This window comes from Cydia pomonella, chromosome 19 (assembly GCF_033807575.1).
Source record: "Cydia pomonella isolate Wapato2018A chromosome 19, ilCydPomo1, whole genome shotgun sequence".
NCBI lineage: Eukaryota > Metazoa > Arthropoda > Insecta > Lepidoptera > Tortricidae > Cydia > Cydia pomonella.
This window is the reverse complement of record NC_084721.1, coordinates 16088862-16108490: the sequence shown is the minus strand read 5'-3', so window position 1 is coordinate 16108490 and position 19629 is coordinate 16088862. Positions and strand designations below refer to the sequence as shown.

At 36.1% G+C, this 19629-nt stretch overlaps 2 protein-coding genes across 4 annotated transcripts in view; both read left to right on the top strand.

Annotated features, from left to right (window-relative positions):
• Nucleotides 1-19629, top strand: part of LOC133528297 (neural cell adhesion molecule 2-like) — a 525889-nt gene that overhangs the window by 98538 nt on the left and 407722 nt on the right. The window lies entirely within an intron of this gene.
• LOC133528559 (uncharacterized) lies at nt 10203-11727 on the top strand. Its single transcript, XM_061865984.1, has 3 exons — nt 10203-10327; nt 10583-10775; nt 10854-11727. The coding sequence occupies exons 1-3, from the start codon at nt 10310-10312 to the stop codon at nt 10952-10954; spliced, it is 312 nt and encodes a 103-aa protein (XP_061721968.1). The 5' UTR covers nt 10203-10309; the 3' UTR covers nt 10955-11727.

Sequence of the window (19629 nt, the reverse complement as noted above, 5' to 3'; positions counted from 1 at the left end):
CTTGCTTTATTTGAGTCAAAAAGAGCAAACAAGCATACATACCCGCCTGATGGTAAGCAGTTTCCGTAGCCTGAGTACGCCTGCATCTCCAGAGGAGTTACATACGCGTTGCTGACCCTAACCCCCCCCCCCCCCCCCCTCGTTGAGCTCGTTGTTGAGGCTAGGTCGGTTTGTGTAAGATTTCCCCCAAATTTATCTCTTTTAACGTCTCGTACTACCTATTTTCACTACGTGAAATCACCTAAATCTCAATCAATCAATTTTGATGAATTTCTGAGATAGCTCAAAAGCACCATCTGTGTAGAGGGCTACGTAACCGGGTAGAGACATATGTAAAACTTTAAACATATTGTGGTTTAAGAACTTTATTCTCATTAAGAATTTACAAAATTCACTTACATGAGAACACAATATTTTTATAAATACTTAATACTAACGTGCAGACAACGCATAATAACATTTCATTTATATTACTGTTAAACTATTCTTATACTTCTAATTAATGTGGGTAGAAATAGCCAGTTAACCGGCTCAGATAACTCAAGTCGCAAAAAAACATATTATAGTCAACTTCCACATGTATCCATGTATGTTGAGAACGTGGCTGCCGAGTAATGTCGCACTGCAATACTGCTGCAGTCCTCCTGCGACTGTATTGTACGCAAATGTCAAATTATCTAGTACAAATTTATGTATAAAATTACTTTTTTGACGTTTCTTACAGCAATGTAGCAGTATTACAGCCCGAAATTTCTGCCAACTGCTTTACTGCCGCAAATGACAAAATCGAAGATGCTGCCCGGATTTTTGACATTTGCAGCAGCAATGCAATGGGCAGTAATGCTGGTTCAGTCTGAATCCGAACAGAACCTTAAAGGATACGAAAATAAATCTTACTGTTCAGTAAGCATATGCTAAAGCGCTCATCACGTCTCCGAAGCGGGAACACCCCAACATGCGCTGAATTCGCCAATAACGTGCACCTCAGAAAAATCGAATAACTCCTGTTCGCCAATATTAAACGTAGAATAGTTTGAACGGGGTGCCGATGCGAAATGCATTTTATTCGACAGACGTGACAGTATGCGCGAAGTCTGGGAAGGTTCTTTGAATGCGTCAAAGAACACCCTTAACTTCTTTAAACAAAAAAGATTATACACAAACTGCGAACGTTCCAGAGAGCAGCTGAAAGGTCAATGATGGGTATAAAACTAATAGATCGCATAAGAAGCTCAGAAATAAGAAGAATTACGAAAATAACGGATATAGTCCATACAGTATGTCAACTCAAATGGAGATGGGCAGGACACATTGCTAGAGCAAACGATGGACGTTGGAGTGAACGCATCATACAATGGTATCCAAGAGACGCCAGAAAGAAAAGCACAAGAAGCAGTGGCCAGCAGAAGACGCGCTGGAAAGACGACATAATAAAACTGGCAGGCAAAACATGGCAAAGAACAGCTAGAAACCGACACAAATGGCGTGATATGGAGGAGGCCTTTGCCCAAAACTGGGCGTCCAAACGAACATAGCATGGATTAACGAAACAAATACCTATTAAAAATGTCTATAGATAGTATAAATTAATGAAGGTAGAAACTGTAAAACGTTTGGAATAAAGAGCTTAATAATAATAATAATAATAACTTCTTTAAATATCTACTTAGATAATTGAGCCATGGGTGTTTTCTTTGTATACCGGGTGTTTCCTGCAACACGGGCAATTACATAATTAAACCATATATTGTACTCCTCAAACCATATCATTTTTGACTCACAACATTAAAAAATTATAAAATCTATAGATATTATATTTTTTCATGCTATTTAAATATAAATTTTCAATGTACGCTGTCATCAGTGTGTTTGACGTTGCTTTTCACGCTTTAAACATAACAAAATTTTCAATACAGGTGTTTAGTAAATATACGATAAAATTCTTTTTATTTCTCACGCTCTGAAAGTGGGTCGTCCCTTCTATTCCTTCTTGCCCTGTCTTAGGGAGGCTTGTAGCAGGGATAGGAACCGGTTTTTTGCAAAAACATCGAAATAACCATATATTTCGGTTTATTTTATACTCAAAATGTAGGACTCAGTTGTGTTTTTAGATAACGACTTCGTATTATTAGATTGCCCGATTAGGAATGAAATAATTAACAAAGAACGAAAAAATACCGTTTTCGTTCCCATACAAAAAATACCGGTTTCCGATCCCTGGTTGTAGTATCGCTTGCAGACTTATCTGCATGATAACAAACAGTTTGGTATCACTGAACTATTATTACTTCGTATAGAACCAGTATTTTACGCCTTGAGTTGTTCTCGGCCGACAACAGACTATGGAAGCAGAGCGTGAATCTCCCGACCTAAAGGCGTAAGCGCCATGAATTTTTACGGCACTTAAGACGTTTTGGTCACAGTACAGATGTCAGATTGCGATTGCAACAATTTCTTTATGGCTTTTCTATATGAAGTAATAATAACTCAAAGCTTTTAGCTTGAAAACTAAACGTATCTACACACTCAATGTAACCAGCTCCATCCAAAATTACACAAACAGTATTCAGAAAAGCGATATACGAGTTAGAATTGTATCTATCATTTTTCATAGAAAAACTCACTGACCCTTCATTTCAATCTATTGAGAATTGTTTTTATTCACACACCAGCTTTAAAATTTCGGAGAATACCGTCTAAAAATACTAGTGAACCAGTACTCGTTTTAAAATACCGGGTATATCTGGTATTTTATGTAGCCAGGTGCACCGTCGCAAATTGCGACTGCCGATGACAGGTACGTCGATGTATTGGTGCTCGAATGCGAGTACCTTCGTTCCATTTGCATCTATAGTGTCTGGAATGACGTTGTTTACTCTTACGGTTCGAGCGTTTGATGCAATTGACTTCGTGAATGCTATATACATATTGAAAAACTTTAAATCGTTATCGACACAAAGGGAGTGAGTGAGTTTGAACTTCCTCAGCCCTAAATAACCTGTGACGAATTGTTACTTTTCCATATCATATCTCGGAAAACAGGATCTGGTTGGTTGGATCGAGTGTTATGGGCGTTTAAATAATAAATTGATTTTTTATTTCGTCTTTACATTTACTTCCTGGATTCCACGGGCATTAGTAAGAAACTTCAAAGGGCCGTCACAATATATCACTGCTTGGTCGACAGGCACTCAAAAGCCCGCACCACCCCAAATGATAATTATAATAACATTAATAGTAATAATTCAGGAGGCCGATTCTAAATTAATAATTTGTTATGGAACCTGTTTTGATACGACCTTGATGATAGTCTTCTCACGCACGACTTTCACTTCATTTTGCAAGCACCAATCAGCGGGAGCGATCTTCAAGGTCGTATAAGATCACTATTTAAACACATACGCCTCACGCCATTATTCTTCACTATTGGCGACATGTTTCAAACCCATCGGGGGCCTTAAATAAATATTTTAAAATATGTCTCAAGAAAATTGTTAAATCTGAATGTCTAGAGTCCGCTCCTGGTTAGAAAAAATGCTGGACTCATATGTTGGACGTTATCAAGTTGGGGGTTAAAATAAATAAATTAGGTAAAGATGTATTTTGATGATTATGTTGGTTATAATCGTCAAAAAACAATTGACGCAACAAATTGATAAATTGCACCGAAATACCCGATAACCTACATACAACTGATCAGAAAACGGATAAATAAACTGAAATTGATAATTATACTGATGGCCCGCTCGCGTGACTGACCAATCACGATTGGTACAATCAGGGCTGATAGAAAAAAATTATCCATTATGATGCATTTTATTGTTGGGCCGGAGATTAATAAAGAGGAGAAAACTTTTAAACTTATGTAATATGTGTGAGTATTTTATAAGTAAAATACCGTTCTATGAATCGTCATTTTGAAGATGTCCAATAAATGAACTAAACTATAAACGGCATATGACTGAGGTACTTACGTAAATAAATTAGAAATACGGTAAAGGTGATTTTTTTTCTTAGACTATGTGTGCTTTTATGTGTTTCAGAGATTATTTTCTACAGATATCATATATCAAACATTTCCTATTACTTAAACATTGATATTCAAATCACAGGCACAGCCTAAAAGGAGCTTAAAAATATGAAACATACTTCCTCCAAAGTTAGAAATGCATTGAAAATGATTTTGGAAATTCCATCCCGTATGATTAAAATTGGTTTAAAATTTTTGAATGATTTCGCAAACTTAGGCTGAGGTTAGAGCGTAGAGTCTTAGATATTATATATTATCTAAATAATAAGTATTTTCATCTAATACTCACAACACAAGCCTCCGAATTTCGTCTCGTACTAATGAGATTACTGGAATTACGGTACGGTATGTCGGTTGATATTTACCACTCGCTTTTCGGTAGAAGAAAACTATGTGAGAAAGGAATAATCCCAACTAGGTCAGATGGTGGTAAATTTTGTCAATTAGTTTTAGCGCCAATTCTAGTCAAGCAAACGCCTGGATACTTTATTGCCCGTATTTTCTTCGCTGTTTAGGACATGATAGTCGGCTTACTATTGCGCAATTCTATTAAAATTTTACCCCCAACTTTTGTTCTACAATTGCGAATTATCATATTATTTCTACTCAGAATCACGAGCTCTTAAAAATAATGTTCACAATTTTCTTAGTCCATTTGGTTACGTTTTCAATACAAGCAAAAATGTATAAAATTTTGGGCACACTTTTTTCCCCTATTAAAATTGAGCTCTCTCAATCTCGTGATTTTAAATTAAAATGCTAAAATTAAAATGCAAGTACAATTTTAAATAGAAATGGCTTATTATTAGATGCAGATGTAGTTAAAGCCGGTTGCAACTTAAAAGATACGAAGTTAAAATTGGACACAAACTCTCTAACACGCAATGCTCACAGTATAACAAAACAGATGTTAAACAATGGAAGGTCATAAATTTCTGTTCCTCTCTATAGCAGAATACGTACCTTTATCTGATGACATCGAGCTGATCTGATGATGGAGACCAAAATGGACCACATAAACTCTGTGGTAAAACATCAAGAGCTCAATGAGTATGTGTTTGCTAGAATTATTGTGATCTGAACCACAGCTTACAGTACAAATGATTGTTCAATCGCCCATAACGGTTTGTATCACTAGCAGTTCGCCCTGTACAAAGACCTTGCGACACATTATTTGGGCCATCTAACTCCTTGAACTCTGGGCCAATCCTTACCATGTTTAAATATGAAAATTATATTTGTATGATCTACTTTTTAGACCAATTTCAAAAATATTGGTTGAAAATTACAGAAGATATGTATTCCATAAAACCATGGAATTGACAAACATGAAAATTTTATAATCGCTAACCCTAATGCCTCAACCATGCTAAGACAACTCTAATCTCGGCCGAGAAATGTCTTTTTTTTGACAAAAAACTTGATGATGTTTTCCTCCAAGACGTATCCGTCAACGGCAACACCCGGGCAAATAAGTAGATAATTTCTTACGTACATGGGAGCTCGAATGTGACTCGCAAAACCAAACTTTGTTTTAAAACTCCAGGAAGACTCGCAGTAAAGCTGAAAAAAACTTAAACAGTAACCAAAATGGATGGATAGATTACGAGTATACCAGCATAGATAAACAAATACACGTTGTTATGTATCCAACATTGTCCAACGTCCTTCGGACCAACTGATTCGCGGTCGTCATTTATAAGCGTCGTCATATCCTCCGGCCATTTGTAGACGTTGATAAATAATTTCATTTCTTCCCCCAAATCGGAGATAAAGGAACGTTCTGATGGACAATTCTGGGGATTGTTTTCCTTGTTCCCACAAAGCGGTTTTGTTGTGTTGATATTTTGTTGAATGTTAATGTCAGAAATGTTAACGTTTTAGAAATGAAGGTGGAGGTATATAAGAGGAAAGGCAAACCAAGCAAAAGATGGGAGGACTGTGTGAGAAATGATATGAAAAACCGAACAAGTGCGAATCGGACTCGCCCACCGAGGGTTTCGTACTTTTTAGTAATAAATAAATAAAATAAAATAAAATAAAAAGCCTCTTATTTCATGCAAAGAACAATTACATTTTTAAGGTGAGAAAAAACTAAAATTAATTTAAAAAGTAATATGAATTATATATTATGTGTTTTCTTTTTTTTTTTTGGTTGTTGCACGAACCCCTCCTCTTAGGTGAAGGTGAAGGCCTCCTCTAAAGATTTCCATTTTTCTCTGTCCTGAGCTATTTGTGGCCAGCAGGGCCCCGCTACTTTTATTATGTCGTCTGCCCATCTGGCATGAGGTCTCGCTCTCCGACGCTTTCCCAGTGGGCCCTTCCATTTCGTTACCCTGCTAGTCCATCTCTCGTCCTTTAGACTTTTTAGTATTTGTTGTTATATAATAGCGGCAACAATAATACATCATCTGTGAAAATTTCAACTGTCTAGCTATCACGGTTCATGAGATACAGCCTGGTGATAGATGGACAGACAGACAGACGGAGGGAAAGCGGAGTCTTGGTAATAGGGTTCCGTTTTACCCTTTGGGTGCGGAACCCTAAAAAGTAACATGTGAATGATGAGATAACGGACGACAGAAATATATGGAACAAGAATGTTGCGCTGACCCCAAGTGAATGGGACAAAGGTAACCGAAAAATTAGTATACGAGGTTAAAAAAAAATATTTTCATTTCTCATGCTCTGAAAAATGGTCATTGTTGTCCTAAAAAGTGTGTAGAAAGTGATACATTTCTGCACTAGAGCATTTTACTTTCCAATTACGTTTTTTTTATTTTTTTTGTGAGGAAAGTTGGTTTTAAATGGATTAGTTATACAATTTCCATTCTGATATTAACTCCCCATTCCATAAAATAACGATACTTTTACCTAAATGGTTAATTGAAAGTACCCTCAAGAAATGCTATAACAAGTAACTTTCCTCGTATTCGAAATGTAAAGTAGTGTTTAATTCGGGTGAAAGGCATCATTTCAGCCTCGGACTATTAGCGCTCTCATTGCGTTCGAGTGACAAACTACCTCCTCGGCAGGAATGAGTGCCTTTCATACCATGGTTATTCGCTTTTATGCTGAATTAAGTTTTGTAGTCAGTGTAGTGAACTTAAAGGCATGAACCTGACGTAACTAGATATTTATTTCTTTCGATGATTTATGTAATACTTTTTCAGCAGAACAATAAATTTAGCTGCGGATTTCTTTTTTGTGTTCCGTTCCTTGTATACTTTCAAAGAGTTGAGTACAATATTTTAGGGATGGGCGTAAGTGGATGGTTTTATCATAGACATCGCAATTTAAATTAAGGAATGAACTTGAACACTACATAATAATGATTGATTTATCCTCAAAATAGATTTTACTAATTTAATAAACTTACAGATCCATAATAATTGTGAACAACGCGTAGTTAACAATATGTGTGCGTGTTTTTTTTTTAACTATAACCTTTTTTGAGTTAACGCCGTTTTGAATATGGTAGGAACTTTAATCATCTACTTACAAGTTCTTGTAATATTATTGACTTTTCAATGAATATAGTCCCATCAGAATCTAAAGCAGTAAATCTTACGGATTAATACTGGGCAAATTTTTATTTCGATGTGGTTGTCTTTCCTCAGATTTCGATAAAATTTTGTGGAAATATTGGGAGCCTATTCTGTACAATATAAACGCAATTGCACTGAATCGATTTCAATTTAACTGAGTTATGAAAAAGTTAATTTTCGGAACTTAACGGAAAATTACATACATTTTTTCGGGACAATTTGTTAATTGGCGTTTGTCCCTCCCGGAATGAGAAGCTCTTCAAATCAGCCAAATTGTATACCAAGGTAACAAAAAATAACGGTATATTATGGTCAGACCTACGCTGCATCAAAGCAAAAAATAAATTAACCTTTGCTCAAAACAGACTTTATTTTTAGGTTTTTTGATTATATGATCTTGTACACTTGATTGGATTTCTTGAAAAACTTAAAAGAAATTCGTGCAAAAGGAAAAGTCACTTATCGAAATTACTTTTGCTGGCGTTCAATCTGCTATTCATTCATTGCCTACACTTTTACGAGTATACGACAGCAATGATAATTAATGATTTTGTTTATTGATCCGGCTCGTGTGGGTGGAATGTATGGAGAATCATTAATTACAGTTATATAAGGTTGATAAAATACTAAGGGCCTGTTTCAAAAAATCGGAATAAAGTATTGGATAGCTAATTAACAAATAAATTAACTGCCAGATGATTTTTCCTGCAAAGCACTTTATCTACCAGTTAAGCTTATTTGAAGAATGTGAAACGCCAGCGATGAATTTATTCGTCAGATAAGTGACAAGTATCTGATTCAGGACTTTACTTGGACATTTTGAAACAGGCCCTAAGTTTTCGTTTAGATTTCCGATTAGTCTAATTATTGAATAACTATTACTTACTTATTTATTATTTATACTTTTACCTTAGGCCTCATTATGTTACTAAGTTAATTAGTATTTTAATACTTCCACATTATCCTTATTAGGTATCATTTGTATTCGCTTTGTTCACATATGTGGTTGTGATAGTACGTCACCTTAGTTTAGTATTGTGTCACTACCTGTGAGGTCCTATAATTGGCTTCCTGTATCTACTATATTTTTCTATATTAATGCCACAGCTGTTGGATCTCCAAATAAATCAATAAAAATAAATAAATAAAAATACGAGCTCAGACCAATAGAATAGAATAGAATAGAATTTGTTTTATTCATAAACACAAAAACAGTAATAGACATACATAAAAGTGAACATAGTGAGAGTAAAGTGTCACGAAATGGCCTCATCTCAGCATGTTGCTGGCGACTTCCAGCGCTGATCTTCCGATGAGACCATCGAGTGCGAAATAATCATGGAATGTAACAGAGAAAAGGAAAGAAACATAAAATAAACATGACGAACATACTTAACATTTAAATAAAATTGCACGGACGAAACGAACGTACATCCGGTATGTACGTTCGTTTCGTCCGTCTGTACCGGTCGGATCGTATCGTGGCGCGGCATTAGAGAGCCTAGGAACGTAAGCATCAATATTTAATATGATTTTAAATTAAACCATTAAGATAAAATGGCCAGTTTTGATAGATACAACGGCCATGTTTTGGGTTCCGCCGCTTTTACTTGAAAAAAAAACTTGATATTTTGGTGTAATTTAGAGAACGAAAGAACGTGCCTTCTGTAAGAACTGGAATTTACTTTTACACCTATTTTTCAAGTTTCCAGTCGGGCTATAGCGTCCTTCATCTCATTTGCCCAGTACTAATTAAGAAGAAGTATCTTATTTTGACTTACCAAATGAAATGTGCTGGAGGGGCATCTTTGTCTAGAAACGTAGGTAATTTTAGTGAAATTTGCTTGAGGCAAAATGCAGCGAAGCTAAAATGAAGCAAAAAGCGTTTGCGATTGTACACAGTAGAGAAGTACAGACGCTGATAGCTGTATATCTGTAACCAGCACTAAGCAAGTGGATGTCAAAATGCATAGAGCATTTTACGGTGTTGTTTAAATCTGAACGGATTTTAACAAGGCAGCGTGGATGAGCCACATATGAAGCTTCCTCATATCCATCGTAATCAGTTGTTTGTCATACCATACAAACTTAGGCTCATGCTTACTTGATTCGATACTTAAAATTGCTAGGTTATCTTACCCGTAGAATAGATGAACACTATTTTTGCGAAATGCGATTGCCACCCTATCCTTTCAACGACAAGATTGGGCTTTATTCGAACTAGGCCAATGTCGTCAAGTACCGTAGACCAGGGTTACTTTTATCAATTTTAGAGTTTGGCACCATTTTTTACGATCCTAAATATAATAATCGGTTTTTCCTCTTCTTTCAGCCTTTCCTTTTCATCAAGCGCTACAGTAAGTACATCGAATCCAAGGATTTTAATGTTATCGAGCATGTTACCGTAATCTACATCTGTATTATTATTTATTAGACGGAGCTAACGCATAACTGTAGTTTTTATATTCCAATTTTTAGTTGCATTTTAACCCTTAATAGGGTGCTAGGAGTATATTTCCCATCAATATTATTGGGTGCTCTAATCTCTCTGAAGGCAGATATATCCCTCCTTGTCAAATATAAAAAGTACATGAGTTTGTCTACGATAAAAATTAAAACCGTGAAACGGAACGCAAAAGTTTTTTGTTTTCTGTCAGATGTCAAAGTGACAACGTCAGTCGGTGTCATCAACCATGGTGAAATTGAACAAGAAATTTGATAAAAATTCATTATGTTGCGAAAAAATCCGGTAAGTTTTATTGAAGTAGTATTATCGATAGGTTTTGAGTTGCTTTATGTAATTATAGTAATATATTTGTGAATACTGTAGTATTACAATGTTTTTTTTGAGAATTAAAAGATGTGGGAAATATAGTACTACTGACCGTATAGGAATGTTATTTTTTCATGGGTGGGATATATGTTCCTTGTGACCGATAAGAAATCCCTTTCTTGCATACAAGTGATATAAATATCAACATGCTATTGAATGTTATGATTACAGAACAAGAAAACTCTTGATTTTTCAAGAACTGAAGATGTGGATAGGGCGTTAAATATGTTGTTAAGCTCCTCTGAGAGTGAGGAGTCGGAAACCAGCAACCATAATGCTTATGATCAGTGGACAGAAGATACGTGGATGATAACTAAATTGGATGAGATGCAAAATAACGACATGGAGGTGGATAATTTGTTTGGTAAGTTTATTTATCTATTTTTTTTGTTTTTATGAAAACATTAGTTACAGTTTATATATTTTAACACAACTTTTGCAGGTGATCAATTCAACAATTTGGCTGAAGAGGAAGCCATTCAAGAAAGAGCAACTAATAGTTTACCTGCTTTATTAGTTAGTAATATAAGCTGGACTTTATAAATCATGGGGTTTATAAATTCATTTAATATTTTACTATCTACAAAATAAATTGAATAGTTAAAATATTCTATTATACATAATATGCATATATGATATTTTAATTATTATGTAAACAGGATATTTCTAAGCCTGTAGTAGAGCCTCCGAGTCAAGAGTGTATATTAGATGTTCCATCACCATTCCAAACCTTTGCTGAAATGGAAGACATTGCAAGAATGGAAGGATCCAACACCCCGCAGCCTGAGGATGAGATGGATATTTCAGTTATGGAAGAGCTGGTACCTAACCCTGCCGTCAATCAACCACCAACGGCTCAACCACAGCCACATCAACCAGTTTCAACAACACTAATAAATAAGTCTTCAACCACAAATAACATTTATATACCGAGAGCTCCCAGACCCAGTTATGCTACAGCTCAAAATAGGCAGCGTATATGGCCCACAGTGGTGGATGACTGGAATGTCCCATCATTTAACCGGCCACTACAGGTATACAAGGTGTATAACAATAGAAGTATTCCAAAAGATTATTTTAAGGATATATTCACTGACTCAACTCTAGAAATGATTACATTAAATACAAATAAGTATACTCATGAAAAAAGATCTCATGGTTGGACTGATGTTACTGAAAAAGAAATAAATGCTTATTCAGGTATGATGATATTAATCATTTCTATTAGGAGGAAACTGATTGCCAATAGCGGTCTGAAGGAACATATTTCCCACAGGTTTTTTTTTATATTAAAATAAATAATTTTTAAAATCTAAGTATGGTGTTTTAATCTTCTACTTGAATAAAAAAATATACATTTGTTTCAAATACTCTAATATAAGCTCCCATGCCATGCCCTATTAAGGGTTAATTTTATGGCTTTACGCCCTCTCTTAACTATTTATCAATTGCGATCGAGTTACACGTACGTCTACGAGTATGAACTCATAGTGTTAAGCACACGTGCTATAATTTAGCTAGTCAAGACTTCGTGTAAACTAGGTCAGATTTAGCTAAAGCACCAGAGTAAGGACGCTATATTCTAATATAGTAAAACACCCCGAGGACTAACTCATACACGTACAACATAAACCGACTATTATTGAGATTTGCTTGGTACTAATTTAAGCCCCATTGAAACTATTTTAAACGGCCCAAGAACTAGCATTGCGATTTTTGTTACATTGCGGTATTTAGTCGATCGTCTGAATTCATTGTACTCTGTAGTAAACAATGTATCGAATATTACATGCAAGTTCTTGAATCGTCTAAAATGAACTTTAAGCTTAATAAAGTGATCGTTTGAGAAAGCCTCGGTTCTACAGTAGGAGCATTCTAGTAGGTATAGAAATTCCAGCAATACAAGCATAAAAAACTGAAATACGAGTTTTACTCAGTTGGAAACTAAGATTGATTTTTCATATTTGTTAGATCTTAAATTGTAAGTTCTCTTAAAATTATCATAACAATTTTTTTTACAACAAGGGGTGCTTATAAAAATGCCTTTTTAAATGTTATCTTTACCAAGCTTACAGCCCAATTTGAATAAACACTAACATCAATGTAATTTCAATCATGTTGTGTTGTGTCTTACTTGTCCGTACATGTATCCGTCTGACAGTAGTGCACAATGCACGATAACTATAAATCATGATTCAAACATCATTCTGATGTCAGTGTATGTTCGAATTGGCCTGTTAGTTAAAACTTCTCGACTACTATTACTTTAAGACTACTTACCTAAATCTCTCCATCTAACATTTATGTCACCCTAATGCAAGTGCAGTTTCAAATACCTCAGATTATGCAAACACGTCCACACGACGTCGATTAGGTTCGATAATCGACCTATAGTCGATCTCGAATCGCATGAACATTGTAGGGGACAATATAATTGGCATTAGGGTCTAACAGCCATTATTATCGGTGCCAACATACACGCACATCCAGTTCACGCCAATTTGAGCCTTGCGACAACAAATTAAGGATCACATTGAGGGTCTAATATGAATTATTGGATAATAACTGTGCTTGAGCGAAGTTTGTAAACGATTGTAGATAATATACGGAAGTCGTGATAGGGTTCGCAAGTTACGGCCGTTAAACGCTGAGTATTACAATTTGGTGCCGTGAACAGGATTGGCGACATTTGGTCGGGCTAAAGTATGACAGCGTCAGGTTGCGGTGTCGTTGCTTAGCTCGTATTTTAGAGGGACTTGGCCTTCATTTGCCCTTTAGCAAAGAGATGCACGTAGAGCACGTCTAAGCTATCTTTGCAGTCGTTGCCATGACTTGAATAGAACAAAGTGAGGGAGTATCAATTATAAACGTCATATTTTGATGGAAATTCAACATTAATGATGACATTCTCCACTTTATCATTGCCAATGCCATGCAGCTTAGCTTGATCTGGCTACATTTCTTTTTGTGTCAATTACGTTTAAGTTTTTTGCGCTATTCAATTATATATTAGATTCCATCAAGTACGTATTAAGGAAATAAAAAAAACATAGCTAACAATATCCAACCAGAATTAACAGTTAATAAGTTTATTGTCAATCTCTTTTAATTAAACTGCCTTGATAAAACGGGTGAGCAACAACTTTTGTTCTACAATAGCGTTTAATAAAATTTAAAAATGTAACGATCTCTTACATCATATTTAACCGCCAAATCCTACACCGAGTTTATTAAGTATTTGTTTCTACTTCATTAACCAGCAAAAAACAAAAAGCTTCACAAAGCTAAAAATCAAACAACAAAGAATACCTATTCCAATTTCAATCTTCCGTCTTCTCCATTACATAACAGCTAAAATAAAAGTTTAATCCCGTTCTATGAGTTACTACCAAACTAGATTTATCCGAGTACATAAATAAGGACCAACTCGACTTCGGGACTTTTCTATTTCCATGTGGACAGTGCAAAAAATAACCGAGGGATATTTTTCACTCCCTCCCAGTTTACAATTTGAGAGCGATACTCCGGTACTGTGGTCCAAGTGAGAACCATATTTACTTTTAAGTTTTGCTCTTATTTAATACCTACTTATGTAATGCACCGAGTTTAAAATTAGTAGCATATTTTGTAAATCTTATGGCCATTTTAACCATCCCACTAACCGAAGTTAACCGGTTAAACAGCTAACCCAGTTTCAAATTTTACTGTTGTGTAAGTGGCCCTAAGATTTACAAAACATTATTACAAAACATTGAAAATAATGCTTCATTGTGTATAGGTTTTGCAATCCGGATCCGAAACGTATGAATTTATCCGGATCTAGATCCGGAACCGCGGATCTTACCATACATTTCAGATCCATCGTGCATACCTTAATTGTGTACTTTACACGATACGCATGTATACACACTTATTTATTTATTTTAAAGTTTGAATCAGGCAACAAGATCCATATTATAAATACCTTATTGACTAACATAGTTAAAGGCAAATATTTTATAAACTTAAAACTAAACACTCTTTAGGCGACATAACGGCGTAGCTCCTTTGTGTCGTCTGGTCTTACTTATATTACATACATACATACATATAATCACGCCTATTTCCCGGAGGGGTAGGCAGAGACCACGGATTTCCACTTGCTACGATCCTGACATACCTCTTTCGCTTCCTTCACTTTCATGACATTCCTCATACACGCTCGTCGGTTTAGGGTGCTCTTGATCTGGCCTTTCTTCAGAATTTCCCCGATTTGATCAGAGAAAGTCCGCCGAGGTCTACCCCTTCCAGCTCTCTCTTCTACTTCTCCCTTATACACTCTCTTTGTTAACCTTCTTTCACTCATTTTTTCCACGTGTCCAAACCATCTCAACATACCTTTCTCAATTTTTGTCACTACATCTTCGTTCAGTCCACACTTTTCCCTTATCACACTGTTCCTAATTCTATCTTGTAATTTTACACCACACACACTTCTCAACGCTCTCATTTCCACTGCATTCACTTGACTCTGATGTTTCTTCTGCCATACCCAACTTTCGCTACCATACATAAGTAATAAATAATAAATAAATAAATAATAAATAAATATTATAGGACATTATTACACAAATTGACTAAGTCCCACAGTAAGCTCAATAAGGCTTGTGTTGAGGGTACTTAGACAACGATATATATAATATATAAATATTTAGAAATACTTAAATACATAGAAAACACCCATGACTCAGGAACAAATATCCATGCTCATCACACGAATAAATGCCCTTACCAGATTTGAACCCGGGACCATCGGCTTCATAGGCAGGGTCACTACCCGCAAGGCCAGACCGGTCGTCAATAAGTATAGGCACCAACACCCCACTATGCACAGCCAACCGTGCTTTTTGCGACACCTTCTGGCTGCTCATAAAAGCGTTGAGTGCCCCATTCACACGATTTCCAGCATTCACTCTCCTTTCTTATACTAAGTGATCGATATAAATTCTTGGTCGTCTCTCCGCTTCCGCTACTTCTTATCACTTGCTCAAAATGTAACAAATAACGTGTCGAGGCGACGTGACGCGACATTTCCAATTTACTCCCTTTGTGCCACGACTGGCCGCGCGTGTGGCCGTCTTAACGCTGAGCATACGTGTAGTAACGCCTTTATAGCGGTTTGATACAACGGACTAAAAGGAAAATGAGGAATGGCTTTCGTTCTTAATTGTTGATTATAATATGCTTTACTTGTCCTAATGATTACTTTATCTTAAAATATTATGAGAGGTATCGGCATTGTGAATGTCATCTCGCTCTGTGTGGTAGGGCACAGCCAGTGGATGTCATTCTAGATCTAGAGCAGAGCCCAACCGGGGAAGTACCTCCACCTTACAGAAAACCGCAGCCAAATAACACTAGACCCTACTCATAGTGTTGTGTTCCTGCCGGTGAGTAAGGTTGCCAGAGCTCAACGAGAGTGGGAGGGGGTTAGGGTTGGCAACGCGCATGTAACTCCTCTGGAGTTGCAGGCGTACATAGGCTACGGATACTGCTTATCATCAGGCGGGCCGTATGCTTGTTTGCCACCGACGTAGTATTAAAAAAAATATATATGTATATATATTAAAAAATCGTAAACTGAAGCTTTCAAGCCCTCAAAAAGAATTAACTGGATTTTTTTTTCACGACTAACCTACCCGCTACTTACCGGGTAAGGGCATTTATTTGATTGGTGAAAACAGATATTTGTTCCTGAGTCATGTTTTCTAAGTATATTAAGTATGTATTTTTATATATATGTATGTATATCAACGCTTAGTGCCCATAGTACAAGCTTTGCTCGGTTTGGGTACAGGGCGATCTGTAGGGCTAAAGATGGTCGGATCTTTATCATTTGTCACCATGCCTGTCACATTCTAACAAGTATGTAAGCGCGAAAGTGACGGGCATAGTGACAAGTGATAGAAATGGAACCATACTGCCACCGCTTCACAGAAGGATTGTCCCCAAATATTTATTAAAAAAAAAAAGCTAACAGTAGCAACTTTATACCGGTTTCAAAATATAATATTCCTCCATATCAATGGCTGATTTCAATATACCTTTTTGTTTGAATTATTTTGTTTGACTTTAATAAACATGTAAGCTATGAAGCGTTGAAAAATAATTATCTGCAAACACATGAACAAGAGAATAAAATAATAGGTATGTTTTTAGGAAAACATATTGTCAAGAAAAGGGTTAACAGGTTAACAATCCGTCTCTTCAGATCTCGTTGAGTTTAAGGAAACATTAATTTATTAAAAAGGCAAATTATTAAACGAATCTTATATTATTGAAATTGGCATGGATTCCCTTTTTGTTTAACGAAATAGGATAACTATAGAAGTCTGACTAGAAATCAAATGACCCAACGGGAATTATGACGCGAGCGATTTAAGGAAGACTCACGTTAGACCGGGGCCGGTCTGACACTTCGTTTTTAGGATGACTCACGCTAAACCGGGGCCAGTCTGACACTTCGTTTTCAGGATAACTCATGCTAGACCGGGCCGGAGCTTCCAGCGCTTCGTTTTCTATAGTAAACACCACGTGATCACCGATCAGTCGTTATATAAAATAATGTGTAAGGTGCCTTAGGCAGGCCGGTCTGTCGTGAATGAACGTGAGTCATCCTTTAAACGCAAAGCGCGCATGTTAACAACGTCAAACATTGTATGCCGCGCTAGAGATTTAAATAATCTATGAAGATTTATTTTACCCAATCGAAACTTTAACCGACCAATCACAAGCTTCATCTATACATATTATAATCCGTCGCTATTTTTGTTACATTCGATTAATATGTATTTGTCTTAGTCATAAATCATAATATCTTGGCAGACCCAAAAGTGGATTAAAGTAATTATTTAAAGAAACATTTTTCATCAGTTGGCACAATAAGTTTTCTTTTTATTGAAAGCTTCTTAATTAGTACTTGAGTGAAGTAATTAATCATCATGTCAAAAAAATAGGTTAGCTACGCTACTAATGTAGACATCTTTCCTCATTTTAATATTTTTTTTAAAAGCAAGTCTTCTAAGGGTTGAAACAGATTTCTACACGAAATGTTTCAGAACTGTGCTGTTAGCGTCGTAAATAATTAAAGACCGTGCTTTCTTGGAAAATTTCTCCATATTATTTTGGCAGCAACACATAAACCGAAATTCATATGACAGAACTACGCAGCTTGCTCTTTAAATCTGTACTTTATTGGAACGGGGGAAGGTAGAAATTTCAATTTACTGCTTAGTGGTGTGCGAGGTATGAGGATGTATGCTGGCCAATTGGAAGGCGCGTGCTGGAAATGGGTAAACTATTGTTTGCTCCGTTAGCCATGACAAGTTTTCCTTTAAATTAGGCTTACTTTATTTAAGCAATAATTAGAAGAAATACGAATGACTACAAGTGATTAGAAATAGAATTGCGCGTGCACTTTCAAAACTGTGAGTTATCGTCAAGAAAATCCTTCGGCTTTCATAACTACTATTGGTAGAATTTAAATACTATTTAATATGTTATGAGTTATGAATAATAAGATATTATATGCTGTGCCCTTGCAGGGTCCATGTGAGACATTGTATATCATATTGTATAACATCTATACTGTACCATGGTTGCAATAAAGAATGATTATGATTATGATTATGATTATTTAGCCTTGTTTACATCATTCTGCTCTTTCAGTCCACCAATTATTATAGGGTTATGATGGGCATTTGAGTGCCACGTCGACCAAGCAGTGATCTATTGTGACAGCCCTTTAAAGTTCATTTCTAATGCCCGTTGAATCCAAGAAATTCCAGATTCTTTGAGCCGTAATGTTCTGTAACTCATACGTTGCAATGCGTGCCGACCTATGTAGGTCCTTCTTTTTGACATTAGTGGTCCACAGGAACAACGTATTATTTCGCATAGAACAGTAAAGTAAAACTTCAACTTTTATTATATTCAAGAGGAGAAACATCGAATAAGGTCATGGTGAATTCAAAGTCAAAGTCGAAATGAAACACGTACAGCCAACAAAACAAAATTACTGGTCAAATACAATATTCGTCCCGGCTGCCACAGAAGTCCGAAGAAATATTTTATGATTAAGACCGAGCACGAGGTTGCCGGGCATTTACGATCGTTACCGAATAAACCCACGTACTTACTGAAAGAGGTAGGATTAGGGGCAGTAAAGAAGCGAAATTCGTTTTAAAGGCTGCTAGAACACGCTATATGGTTGCATGAGATATACTATTAATGACTATGGTTTTTTGTTTTATCTTCTCTTACTTATTGGGGTGACGGATTTTTGATTCGGCTTTCTATCAAGCGTAAATACTGTTTTAGCGACTTAACACTCATTTATCTTCGAAGGTAAAGTCTCATTAAAAAAAATGGTTTGATCTGGTTTTGATGCGATCTTGACGAATAGCTTGGTGATTGGCGCGCATCCCAACTATGGGGTTGGTAAATGAAATGGTTGCGAAATAATTATTTGGGAAAAGTTATTCTGCCAAATGAAATGTCTGCGAAAAGTTGATTGGCAAGTGAAATTCGGCAAAACAATTTTCGGCGAAAAGGCAGGATATCACCTAATGCACTAATCAGCGTGAGCGATCTTCACGGTTGTATCGAAATGAGATCAAAACTGTAACAAGTTGTTAAATCTGAATCGGGCTCCTGAACGTTGCTGAACTTTGTGATGGAAAATCGAAGTAGACAACCACAAATCAATTACGTTCTACATCTCAATGTAATTCTGTTAGAGTCTGTCCAAACAGACTTTTATAAAAGAAATAGTATGGCTGTATAATACAACCGCGTATTGAAGTTCTGAGCCCCTAGTGTACATTTATACGATATCGTAACATAACGTACGCGTTTGCGTTAAGTCTCGTTTAGTATGGGATTTAGAAACAGCGCGCCAAGCGGAACGTTTTGGAAACTCAAAATCTCATACAAAATGAGACTTAACGGAAACGCGTAAGTCACGTTACGCCATTGAGTAAATTTACACTAGGGGTACATATATCAATTCAAAATCGGAATATACATAAAAGGCATAATAAAACGCGCTTTCTAAATGGATGTGGATACTCGTAAACGATATTACCTATCTAAATAAGAACTATTTAAATTCCATTCAATTTAATATCAATGTATGTACTTAAAAGTAACAATAAAAAGGTCAAACCGTTTTATTCAAG

Bases quoted from the DNA above. Each gene is read 5' to 3' on its own strand.
- LOC133528559 (XM_061865984.1), top strand. The intron at 10,776-10,853 runs GTAAGTTTATTT...CAACTTTTGCAG, and splicing joins GGAGGTGGATAATTTGTTTG to GTGATCAATTCAACAATTTG.